The 13,805-nt window shown below is 41.9% G+C and overlaps 1 protein-coding gene across 1 annotated transcript in view; it reads left to right on the top strand.

Moving 5' to 3' along the window:
* DLGAP5 (DLG associated protein 5) overlaps positions 1–13,805 on the top strand; it is a 467,701-nt gene that overhangs the window by 71,067 nt on the left and 382,829 nt on the right. Inside the window, exon 3 of the mRNA XM_044073570.1 lies at positions 5,631–5,847. Within this exon, the coding sequence (XP_043929505.1) occupies positions 5,631–5,847 (217 nt within the window). The remainder of the gene's footprint in view (positions 1–5,630; positions 5,848–13,805) is intronic.

Genomic DNA, 13,805 nt, shown 5'->3' with positions numbered 1-13,805 from the left:
TTAATTGAATGAATTACGGATTTCATGTAAGGTTGTTGTTTTCATGGTTTTGAGGTGCTGTCTTAATATGAATGTGGGTAATTGGTCACTAAGGCCAGCTGGTACTGTACCATAGTATTGAGCAGTAGATGAGTTGTTTATAAGGATCCAGTCTAGTATGGATTCCTTGTTTGTATTTTTGTCAATGTGGGTGGGTGTTTAGTTTTTTATTTTTTATTTATTTATTTTACATTTGTTGAGTATAGGAATACAGGTTGATGTGATTAGATGGATTTCCAGTCAATGTTAAAGTTCCCAAGGAGGAGTGTCTCCTGTGGGAGGTTTATGGATGTCCAGTTTAGTATAGACTCGAGAGTAGGTATGTTGTCACCGTGGGGTATGTAAATAACCCACTAGGTTTAATTGCTTCTGTTTGATTTGAATTTTGGTGAATAGAGTTTCTGCATTGGTAAATGCTGGGATTTCTTTATGTATAAGGTCTACCTTGAGGACAGTCTTGTTATAGTATGGCGACATCTCCACCTTTTTTGAGAGTTCTTTTAGCCCTGATTATATTATAAACTGGGGGAAGTATCTCATAGGGCTCTTATGGACTCTGCCACTCACAGTGACCCCTTCAAACCCCTCATAGGGCTCATAGGTTAGTACTAGGCTGACTACCCTTGTGGGCCATTTTAAGTATAGTCAATTAACCCCTGTGAGAATCAAACTGTGCTCCTTGTGTTTGTAATGTTAACAGCTTAACCATTATGCTACCCCCCACCCCATCATTGTCCTTAATGTGGGGTTTGAGCCAGGTCTCTGTAATGATTGTAATGTCTGGGTTATAAGTGGAGAGCGTGGCATTGTAGTTCAGTTTTGTTCAAGATAATTCTAGTGTTCATGCCAAGTATAAGGTTACAGGGCTGTTTGTAACTAATTGCATGCTGGATGTTTGTACTAGTGAAGTTGGTAGTATCAGTTGTGGGGCCTGGGTTTGAGTGTATATCACCACAAATTTGGAGCTGTGTCTGCAGGAATAGACATAGAGATTGAATTTTGAGTAGAAGTTTAGTTAATCTGTTGGGTTTGGTGGAAGGTATGTTGGAATTAATATATTTGACTTTATATATCTCAGTGGTAGAGTAATTCAGTAAATGAGGTTGGATGCAGGAGAAGGGAGTGTTGCTATGTGGTTGGTAAATGGAAGTTAGGGTTGGGCTGGGGTGAAATATTATGTGAGCATTATAGTAGCAGGTAACGGTGTAAAGTGTATCTAGTAATAGATGAGAGGTAAACATAGCTACTACAGGGTTTGTGAGCAGTGGTTTGGTTGATGGTGATAGTATGGGATATGGTAGGAGGACTTGATGGGTGGAGGGTGGGAGCTCGTTAATGCTTGCAATTGAGTAGTTTTGGGATTGGTTGAGGTGGTGGATGAAATGTGGGTGGGGGGTGTGGTCTAGTGTCTATAAATTGTCAGATATTGGGGACAGGGCAGCAGAGCGGAGTGAAGCCCAAGCGGTAGTGGGCAGGCCCAGATCAATAGTCAGCTGTTAGAAACCACTCGGTGAACCTTAAGCAAAGGTATGCTACTTTGCACAGTCACCCTACTTTATACTGTTAAATTAAGACGAGTGTAGACATTATCTAATTTTACCTGAAATTCTTAAAATTATATAAAATTAAAGCTGGGGTTAGTTGCAGATGAAACAGGAGAACTAATGGAATGCTACTTTATAAATTTAAGTGTTTCTCAAAAAAAATAGGCTGTAGTTGGGGGGGGGGGGGCACTTACTGGAGAGAGTTGTGCAGCTGTTGCTTCCTGGTGATGTACTCATCAGTACAGTGTTTGATTAAGGAACTATACAGTAGAATGTACTAACACACTAACATTTAAGTTAGTGCAGTTAAGGTATGTTACTGTCTAGACACTTGGAAGTTAAGCACCTACATTAGTTTTTAGTCTCTAGTTACAAGACAGTGTCTGTGGGTGCCCAGTGTGCAAGAGAGATGTTTGAAGTTTCCACTACTTGTTATGGGGGACAGAGACCCACTTGACCTGATGGGTGGTTTAAATTACTGAAAGAAAAATAAAAAAAATGTAAAAGAGCATTAGGTTAAGGCAGCACATGCTGTGTGACCAGTCAGATTGGACTTGGTTTAACAATAGTCAGTAACAAAAACATCAGGTACTGGTAATTGCTATTCCTGCTTCAGCACCTGATAACATAAATCTGTTCTTGTGGCAACATACAAAAATAAAATGTGAATAATACACAAATCAGTTCTCTACTACATTAAGCAAGATACACTTTCAAGATGTTCTAAACACCAGTCACTGCAGTTAAATGCAATATTTGAAATAACCCTTCTGGCTCTATAACAGTAAACAAGGAAAACAGGACATATCTAGGTGCATATGTGGCAGAAGTTCATTAAGCAGAAATATCTAAAGGTATCCTGCAGTGTTAAAAAACAGAAAAAATAGTATAAGCTGGTGTAATAAAGAATTGGGTATAAAACCACAATATACAGCATACAATGAATGCAAAAACTTGCATGAGAATGATTATACACCAGGGGAGACAAACAGCTGCTGTGGGATTTGAAAAAAAAAATAAAATGGCACCCTGGGTTTAAATTACCGTAGGCTGTCCAATACAGGACAAGAGCTGGAGGGGAGAGAAGTAAAGACTACAGGGAACGAGAAGGATAGCCAATGGCTAATTGAAATCTGCAGACACTTTTTGAAGTGCAAGAGAATTAGAAACCACTCAGTGTACCTTAAGCAAAGGTATGCTACTTTGCATAGTTGCTCTACTTCATACTGTTAAATTAAAGCAAGTGTCAATATTATCTGATTTTACCCTTAAATTCTAAAAAGGTTATAAAATTAAAGCTGAGGTGAGTTACAGATAAAACAGGAAAGGTAATAGAATTCTACTTTATAGATTTAAGTGTTTCTCAAAAGGAAATAGACTGTAGTTGGGGGGGGGGGGGGGCACTTACTTGAGAGCGTTATGCACCTGTTGCTTCCTGAAGAAGTACTCGGTACAGTGGTATGATTAAGGGAACTGTACAGCAGAATGTACTAACATGCTAACATTTGTTTAAGTTAGTGCAGTTAAGGTATTTTACTGTCTAGACACTTGGAAGTTAAGCACCTACATTAGTTTTTAGTCAGTGTCTGTGGGTGCCAATGCGCAAGAGAAATGTTTGAAGTTTCCACTGCTTGTTATGGGGGGCAGAGACTCTCTTGATCCGATGGGTGGATTGAATTTGCCAGATGGGTAGCCAAACTGGCTCACTGACAGGGCATATACTGTCAAAGTGGGTGACTTCACCTCTTGCAAATGGTCCAGCTGGCTGCAAGTATTCAGGTGTTCTAAGCCCTTGTTCTGGGAAGTGTACCTTTCTCAAGATGAATTGGATGCAGGTTTTCTATGTTGTCCATTGTGGAAGGCAGAATGGGATCATGGTACCAGTATAGGCTGGCATCATACTTAGTGTGGCCTTGCCTCCCTGTACTTGGATATCCACCCTGCTAGGTTTCTAGAACACCTGTTTTAACCAAAGTGCCTTTGGGATATGGATTCCCCTGACCTTTTAGCTCAAGGATTCAGCCAAGTGTTATTCCACTCCTGGTAGCTCTGCCATCTCCATGTGTTCCTTTCCTTTGGCACAAGTGAGGGACAGTCCTTCTGCCTCATTGATATCTGATCTCTTCCATATTCTTTCAAGATGTGGATCCCCTTGCCTGCTTTGTCCGTTGTTAAGCTGACACTTGTGAAAATGAGAAATTGAGTTTTCTTATTAGAGCATTGCTGCAGCTGAGTTTCCCCTCCCTGAATAGGGCCTGATGTTGAAATTTGTTTGACCCAAGACTCCTATAGAGTGAAGAATTTGAATCTCCTTCAACTCTGGTGTGTGGTGGGACTGGATCCTTGTCACCACTGAGAGCTTTTTCCACTGCCCAGGCTCCAACCTTTTTTTGCTCCTCGGTGCTTACTTGGTCTGTTTATGGCTTGATTAGTTTCCTCAGCATTAGATCTGTAGTGTTCTCTTCTCTGCTTTTTTGGCCAAACATTTTGTCTTAATTTTTCTCAGTACTCAGCCTTCTAGCTTATCTGGTTTTGGTCTCTGTCTGCGTCTACAAGTACTTCTTGACAACTCAGTCAAAACCCATAAGACACAAAATAATGTCCTTAATGTTTGATATATTTTATCAGTTCTGCAAGAGGGTCCTTTTTAAATCATTCACTCCAATGGAGCTCAGGAAGTTGAACCTTTTGACAGAATCATATTATGTCTTCACATTTCAAACAAAATTTTCATATATCTGGAAAGAAGTATAAATGGCAAAACCCTTTAGCATAAATTATAGTGGTAGTATTTTTTAGGTTACAAGTCTTGAACTGAATTTTATATGTCACAGTAAAGACAGTACTGTGCTTGTAATATTTTGTAAACAACTTACAACATCCCAGGAACCAGTGGAGTTGCATACATACTTTCAGCATCATTTTATTCTTCTAGCTGCGAGCTTTCATATGAAGCTAAGGAGTTTTGTCTGTTTGGTTGTTGAGATATTTAGAATGTGAAAATTATATCTAAATAAATTAATATCATAAAAACAGTTAATATCTCTTTATCTGCACTAGACAGAGGTCAAATATTAATGCAGATGAGTTTGCCATTGTGTAAGTTTTAAGATGAAATCTTTTAAAACCTTGTCCATAGCATGGTTTTGGAATTATTGATGCAAATATGAACAAGTAGGGCAGCCACGGTGGTGCAGTAGTTAGCATTGCCGCCTCAAAGCAAGTTCTCCGGTTCGATCCTTGGCTGGGATGCCTTCTGTGCGGAGTCTGCATGTCCTCCCTGTGGTTGTGTGGGTTTCCTCTGGGTGCTCCGGTTTCCTCCCACATCCCAAAGACATGCTGCAGGTGGATTGGACACTCTAAATTGGCCCTAGGTATGAGTGTGTTTGTGCCTTCTGTGGAAGGTTGGGCACCGGGCTGGCAACTCGACATCGTAAAACTCCACTGCCAGTCATGAGCGGACAAGGTGATTCGCTGTGGTGACCCCTAACTGGGAAAGCCGAAAGAAGAAGATGCAAATATGAACAAGTAATATATGACGCCTAGAGGTGACCATAGCAGTTAACTGCAAATGCACCTGGAGGCATCACTCGGATGTAATGAGTTAATGGGTCAGAATTTTTCTCTTCCTTTGTAGGTTTCATTTGTCTTTGGCTGTTAAGGGTCCATGGAAATTGGACAAGTATATACTTTGTATATCACTTGCTAGCAATGAGTGTGTTGATTCTTCATTACTCTTGATTTATAGGAGAGTGTTTTCTGTTGTCAAGGGGACAAACAAACGTGTGTGTGGGATGAGTGCTATTATGGATGTAGCATCCTGAGTGCATTGTTACAGGCATATGGCTGTACCAGCGTGTAGGAACTTTCAGACAAAAAAATGAGTGCTGATTGATAGAGAGGAAAAACCCAACAAAAGGACTAATCACCTCTGTTTAGAGATCAACTGATAAGGTAAGAAACTGTTTTTCATCTGTTTGTAAAAATTGAAGCATATTTGTACTTTTAATAATTTGTAGTTTTTGTTCTGATATTTAAATGTTTCAGAAAAAGGCTGTTGTAGGGGTATCTTCAAAACCAGGACCAAGTGATGGTGGAAGAGCAGCTGCCAAAAGCCGTTTGGCAGCAATAAAGGCATCTATGAAAGCTAAACTTAAGCAGGAGGAGACTACTGAGGCATCGTCTGAACGTGTTGAAAATGCAGATATGGTCGTGTTTGATGCTGGCTTTTTTATGGTAGAAAGTCCTGCAAAACATTTTAATGGTATGTTATTGATTCTGTTTAGAAAACCTAATTACATTCGAATTAAACTGAGATGCTTTATATACAAATTTCTCATCTCTCATGGTGAGCTTTACTCTATTTAAAAAGAAAACAGGTCAGTGTACAAAGCCTGATGGGTGGATAGAACTATTGTACATGCTGTCTATAAAGAATGTACCCCCTTACCGTGAACAGTATTTCAATAGATTCCTTTTTTAAATGCACTTCTGCCCACTTGTAACTGTACTTAGACTGGTGCAGAAACAACTTGTCTATGTGCTTTTTATTAATGCTGTCTTGACATGTAGACTTGAGTAGAGCTACAAAATTCTGTTTTCCTCTTTGTTAGTTTTTCACAGGTCAGTGCTTTATGATGGTTTTCTGCCTTATTTTTTGTATCTTTGGTTATTTGCATTTTTATTAACCCACAGGTATTTTGGGAATATTTTATCTTTTCTTCGCTTTTCATTTCTGGTGTTGTGGCTGTTCATTCTTAACTGAACTTTGAACATTATTTTATTATATGCTACAAGGACATTTTGAAAAACTCCCGAATGTTAAGGACCCTTACACACTCATAATTTCATTTTGGAGTCTTCATGCAAATAGGTAACATGGAATTTCTTTTTTGTATTCAGCTTGGTTAGGATCCTTCCTTTTGGGGGGGGGGGGGGGGCACTTTCCTCTCGCTCGTCATGGGTTCGTGTGTCAGCTGCTGAGTGTGCCTGGCCCTTGCATTACTCAGATGTTCTTCGTGTTTCACTGTTACAGTCATTACACTTGGGTTATCCTGCTGGCAGACTACCCTCAGTCGGCCTGAATTCCAAAGTCTAGGTCCGGCGTCTGTTGCTGTCGCCTCTTCCCTGACGTCAGTGCGCCAGGGGTATAAAAGATGCAGCCGACGCCATTTTCTTCAGTCTTTCTTGCCACACGGTGCCCAAAGCATAAGCAGTTCGCAAGTGCCGGTTGGCCGACTCCTGAGATATTCGTGTTCGAATTTCAGATCCGGAGTCTTCATTAAAAGCTAAGTACCCCGTTGGGGAAACTTTTTTCTTGCTCCAGACCGATGTCAGTAAAAGTTGATAATTGTATTTCTTATGGGAAGCAAATACCCTCATGAGGACTTTCATTCTTACTGTATTCCTTGCCTAGGCCCTGACCAAGACGTTGCTAGTTGTCGGTTTTGTGCTAGATTTAACCAACGCACTATTAAGCGTCGGTATGATTTTGCATTGCACTATTTTGGCAGAAGATTTAATTATACGATGTCGAATAGCCATCCAACTACCGGAATTCACAAGAAACGCATAGAAAAAGAAAAGGACAGGCATCCGAGGTCCAAAACCGACGAGGCTTCTTTTAAGCCAGTCGCCGGTTCTCAGTGAGGTGCCTTCGCAGCTGCTGATGCCCGCTACCTTAGGCCGCTGGAAGCTCAAGGTATTGGACCTTCAGAGACCATTCCCTTAGATGGGTCCGGAGCCGCTGAGCAGGCATCGGCTTCTGAGGGTGTTTTCAGTCCTGCTCAATTACACATTAAAATGACTTCAGCTTCAAAGGCAAAGACTATAGCACCTTTAAAGACAAAGAAACAAGTACAACAGCCTCATGGACAGGCCTCCATGCCCAAAAAACAGATGCTCAAAATGGCCGAAGACTTAATTACTTGGATCAGGGGTTCCCATCCCCCTCCTGATAAGAGGCCTAGGCAAGAGACAGAATATGAATCTTCAGATAAGGTTTCCATTTCATCTGATTCCTCTTCTGATCAGGAATACTCTCTTCCTCCCTACGAGGATTCTGATACTGAAGAATCTATCCCTTCAGCCTCTCCTCCTGAGGATTACTCTTTTGGGGAAACCTTGCATACCATGAGGGAGCATTTCCACTGGGAGAGCCAAGGTTTTTCAGAATCTAAGAAATGGCTCAGAGACTTCCTTTTACTACCACAGCACAGGCCCCTAGCTATTCCACCTGTTAGATATTGTAGGTGATGTATGTTCAGAGTCCAGTCTGACCCCTGACTCCTTACCTCCAGCTCTTGTTAAGCCAGACTGGTATTACAGGGTTCCTGACTCTCATAAATTCCTTTTCAAAAACCCTGCTGCTGACCCAGAAACTATCTCTCAGGGTCCCAAAGGGGTCAAGGCTTCCGCTGCAAAAAACCCTACCCCCTCTGACAGGGATTCTAGGGCATTGGACAGATGGGGAAAAAAGATTTACACTTCTGCTACCTTGGCTATAAGGGCTTTAAATTGTCAGTTTCATGTGCTCAAATATCAGCAATATGTTATGTCACTACTTAAACAGAAAATATTGATAAATTCTGAATGTGCAGAAAACAAAGGAATGCAGGATTTATTGCATGCAGCTGAACAAGTTGGAAAGCATACTTTGCAATGTGGTTTTGATTCTTTGGAGGCCTCCTGCAGGGCCGCTGTTACGGGTTCTGTCGTCAGGAGGCATGCTTGGTTAAAGGAACAAAATCTGCCTGATCATGTCAAAGCAAAATTATTAGATGCTCCATTACAGCATGATACCTTATTTGGTATTAAAGCAGAAGAGGCGTTAAAGAAAATGGAAGACAAAGCTAAATCTATGCAAACGGTTAAGGATTTCTCACAGGTACAGCCTCCAAGATTTAGCAGACACTGGCCTACAAAGAATTGGTCCTTTCCACTGTCAGACCACAAAGGGGCAGATACAGACGCTCAAGAGGCAGATCCCAGCCCCAAGGTTTGTACAGGTCTAAACAATGGGGTACTTCAACCTCCAAAAGTGGAGAAGACAAATCACAGCCATACAGGAAACAGTCCCAATGACTTCCCCCTGCCTACACCAAGCACTTTTCTTCTGGCAGCACCTTTAGGGGGAAAACTAGCACTTTTCTCTCAAAATTGGCACATAATAACCCAGGACAAATGGGTCCTAGACATAGTGTTACAAGGCTACAAGTTTCATTTCCATACCCTGCCAAGGACAAATGGCTGGTCAGACCTGCCAAAACATCAATGGACAGAGGCACAAAAGCAAGTCTCATCCCTCATGGACACGATGGCCATTCAACAAGTACCAGAGCAAGAGCAGGGACAAGGATTTTATAAAAGACTGTTCTTGGTAAAAATAAAGGACAAGACCTGGAGACCAATACTGGACATATCTATTCTAAACACATGTCTGGATTTACCAAAATTCAAAATGTTGACTCTACAGCAACTTCTGCCCATGCTGGGCAAGAAGGCTTGGCTTGTGACTTTAGACCTAAAAGAGGCATACCTGCATGTCCCAATCAGACAAACATGCAGAAGATACCTCAGATTCAAAGCTGGCTCAATGCACTACCAATTCTCTGCACTGCCCTTTGGCTTATCTACTGCGCCCAGGGTCTTCACAAAGTGCCTGGCCCCAGTAATTGCATTCTGCAGACAAAGAGGAATACAAATATATCCTTACTTGGACGACTGCCTCATACAAGCAGAGAACAAGGGCATTCTACTACAGCATCTGGCGTTTGTAAAGAGATTACTACCATGCCTAGGGTACACAGTCAATGAACAGAAATCAAAACTAGTACCCTCTCAAGAGATAATATTCCTGGGTGCAAGCTTAAATACAACTGCCTAGATGGCTTATCTCAAGCCAGACAAACAGAGGCAACTGACTACCTATTTCAACCTGTTGGCAACAAAGGCCCAGTTATCTGCAAGAAAAATTCTGCAGGCTTTGGGCTTCATGGCATTCTGCATTCTGCTAATTCCATATGCGAGACTGCATATGAGGAAACTTCAATGGTACCTAAAAAGTGTTTGGACTCAACATTGCCACAGCCTGGAAACATTAATTACCCTCATTCCCTGCCTGCAACAGGAGTTTCAATGGTGGGCGAAGGCTTGTCACCAGAACAAGGGACAGCCATTCACTTTACCCCCAGCCAGGTAGACATTAACAACGGATACATCAGATTATGCCTGGGGGGACCATATGGCAGGAAGATGTATTCAAGGCACATGGTCCGCAAACCAAATGCATCTACATATCAATCAAAAAGAGATGCTAGCTGTTCAGAATGCCCTGACAGCCTTCAAGGACCTACTTCACCCAGGACAACTACTGATAGACGGTCGTGGTATATAAACAAGCAGGGAGGCACTCATTCTTGCCCCCCTTTGCAGACTAGCCATGACTTTGTTGGAACACAGCATTGACTTACCAAGTACATCTGCAAGCAAAATTCCTGCCAGGAAATATAAATACTCTGGCAGACGAACTAAGCAGAAACCTCATGGATCCCCACGAGTGGAAATTGGATCCACAAGTCTTCAGCATGATAACAAGGAAATGGGGATGCCTGGATATATAGATCTATTTGCCTGTCCTCACAACTACCAACTAAAAAGATTCTGTACAAGGACTTATCACAGACAAGCATGGAAAGTGGACACCCTATCTTTCAGCTGGAAAAGCTTAGCAGTATATGTCTTTCTTCCACTGCCTCTCCTTCCCAAGGTACTCCTAAAGGTCAGACAAGAGAAGCCAAAGATGATACTGATTGCTGCAGACTGGCCCCGCCAGTACTGGTATCCAGTCCTAAGGAATTTGTCTCAAAGCCCGGCTTGGACCTTGCCTCAAATACCTCATCTGCTATCCCAACAAAACAATCAGAACCTGCACAGCCAACTAAAGACCTTGAATCTGGCAGCATGGCAGATAATGTAGTCGTACACAAACACGCCTCTCACTAAAGCTGTGATGGATGTCATTTTGGAGGCCAGAAGGCCTAGTACCAGAAAATCTTACACTGGAAAATGGAAGAGATTCTGTGCTTGGAACCAGGCACAAGGAATTGACACAGCTGTACCAAATATTCCTCAGATTTTGCAATACTTAACTGAGATGCTGGGCAAAGGCCTTTCCTTTTCATCAATTAATATTCATGCCTCTGCCATTTCGGCTCATTACAATACAGAGCCACCAATCTTTTCTCGTCCCTTGTTAAGGCAGTACCTCAGTGGAGCCAAAAACTTAAGGCCTCCAAGGAGATCACCAATACCTGCATGGGATGTCTTGGAAAAACACACCCTGCCTCCTTTTGAGCCAGACGCTACAGCTGATATAAAGTTTTTATCTTGGAAAACAGCTCTGCTCCTAGCAATAACCTCTGCAAGACGAGTCTCAGAGCTACAGGCACTCATGGCTGTAGAACCTTTTATCATTTTTTATCCAGACAGGGTTTCTCTGAGGACAAACCCGACATTTATGCCTAAGGTAGTGTCAAGTGTGGCCCTTAACCAAACTATTCATCTGCCTACTTTTTATCCAAACCCACAGAATAAGGGGGAGAGAATTCTGCATTTTTTGGACATACACAGACAGCTACGCTTCTACTTGAACAGAACCAAAGCTTTCAGAAAGACAGAGCCAACTACTAGTGGCATATGCTGCAGGATCACAAGCAAAGGCTATCTCAAAGCAGACCATCTCAAAGTGGATAGGCCACTGCATTCGTTTCTGCTATTCACAACATGGCAAGCCAGTGCCTAAGGGCATTAGGCCACATGCAACCAGAGCAGCAGCCACTTCAGCAGCCTTCCTCAGGGGAGTACCTGCTACCTGGAGATCAGTGCACACCTTTACAAAGCACTATCATTTAAAACTCTACTCTAAATCCAGGGCAGGCTTTGCCACTGCAGTTCTGCAGGGCCTCATAGCCGCTCCTAATGCTATTTAGCTCCAGCCTCCCAACCTTAGCTATGGAATTCAACCCAAGTGTAATGACTGCAACAGTGAAACACGAAGAACATAGTACAGTTGTGTACACTTACCATAAATGTAGATGTTCAAGTGTATTCACTGTTGCAGTCCAGGTTACCCACCCACTGTCCCCCATATCTTTGCTGGAACTTATCTGCACTTCTCTAATCTATACAACCTATGTGGTGTATTTGCTTGTAGATTAAGGTATATTATATTTTGGTGCATGCATGATGTTCATCGTGAAGAAAATGGCATCGGCTGCATCTTTTATACCCCTGGTTCACTGACTTCAGGGAAGAGGTGACAGCAACCGACACCGGACCTAGACTTCGGAATTCAGGCCGAGGGTAGCCTGCCAGCAGGATAACCCAAGTGTAATGACTGCAACAGTGAATACACTCGAACATCTACATTTATGGTAAGTCTACACAACTGTACTTTCTTTGCTTTACATAGCTTGAATCTTATTACATTTGTCTTAGACAAGTTAGTCCAAGATGTCTTAAAAGGTTGAACCCACCAAGGCCAGATCATGAGCCAAAATCCACACCAATGCTGTTTCTGTTGCGTTGGTGACAAATCATACCCTTCCATAAATGTGCACATTTGACTTTAGCCCCACGCAGTGGATTAGAAAAAAGTTAGATCCCTACCGGACTTAACTCATGCTAGAAACATTTGATGGTATTCAGTAGAATTATTGGTAGGCTACTTCTTTTGGTAGTTTCCAGGTCAGTGTTTTACTACCAAGAAAAGATAAAGTCTAAGATTCTATATATACTTGTCTTGCACTATTCTAGGTAAATTCATTTTCGTGGTGTCCTTATGTGCTGCAGTTCCTTTTTCACCTGCAAAGCGTCAGCGATGTGCCAGTCACCTTTTGTCAGTGAGAGGCATATGAGAAGTGCATCCTGGTGTGTCTACATGTTATTTTTCCTTAGGTAGGTAACCTGCCCACTCCAAGAGATTGGTCATCAGAGTTTCTAGACTTGAACTCTCTCAATGCATGTGGAACAGATGATTCACTTTCATGGTGAGGAAGGTTTCCTGTGCCATCCCAAACAGAGGCCCTGATGATAGGTGCAGTTATTGGATGTGTGTAATGTAGTGATATCTGGTGGGAGCCTTCCTCTATAGATAACAGCTTAGTCTGATGCCAGTTCTAGGCCTTGAACAGAGATCTGTCTTATCTGAGCAGCACCTCATCAGAGTACTGATAAGCCCAATCCTCCAACCATCACAGGCTGAATCCCATATGTACTTACTGAATATGGTCCAGAACGTTTTTGAGTTGAGTTTTTGGAGAATACTCGTTCATCTGAATCATTTTGGAAAGGAAGACTTCTGCTGTCCACTGATTGTGCTCCCCTTTACTTCAACCAAGGAGCCATATTTCTTACTAATACCCGTACTATGAATATAGAATCTCTCCCTTTTCTGCTGTAACCAGCATCTGTAGCTCAAAATAAATGAATAACTGTAGAATTGAAAGCACTATTAAAACTCAGGAACAGTCTACTACTTCTGGAACCATTCAGCAAACAATGAAACATGCAGTAATTTATTTTCCCCTGGAAATGACTACAAAAGTGGTATGATGAGCGACAGCCTCATTCTGCTAGTTTACTAAAACCACCTTCTTGTGTTACTCAAAATACTTAGAGGGACGTAAACCCTGCTGGAATAACCTGTAAAACCAGCCTTGACACCTCCAATCATACTCAAACTGCTAATGACAAATGATGCTGCTAATGACTGGGGAAAAAAGGCACTTTATTCAGCTGCTTATATTTTTCTAATTTGTTTCTTATTACTACTCTGTTACGGCATCTTGCTTTGCTTTTTCATGCTACTTGCTTTGCTGCCTATTCTCTAAAGTGTTCAACTGCATCTTTTCTGTTGCATTTATTACTGCTTGTTTATAGCCTGTTTAAATTGTTATTCTAATCTCTTGGTTTTGTTTAAGCACTTTGGCTTTAGGCCCACCCCTTAGCTCTCCCTGGCCTTTCTCCCTCAGATTCTGACAAATTTGGATGGACAATTTCCTACAGTTTCTCATGCCAGTCTGGTTGATATGGACATCCTGAGACAGTGTAGCAAATGCCTCATGTACATGGACCACCATCTACTACTACCACCCAGGAACACTATCTGTGAGAGATGCAATTACATTAGGAACCCAGAGTCCAAGCTCTCTCCCCCTCAAG

Source organism: Protopterus annectens, chromosome 6.part0, assembly GCF_019279795.1.
Source record: "Protopterus annectens isolate FY-2018-M chromosome 6.part0, PAN1.0, whole genome shotgun sequence".
Classification (NCBI taxonomy): domain Eukaryota; kingdom Metazoa; phylum Chordata; order Ceratodontiformes; family Protopteridae; genus Protopterus; species Protopterus annectens.
Note: the sequence above shows the minus strand (reverse complement) of the source record. Positions and strands in the feature narration are given on the sequence as shown.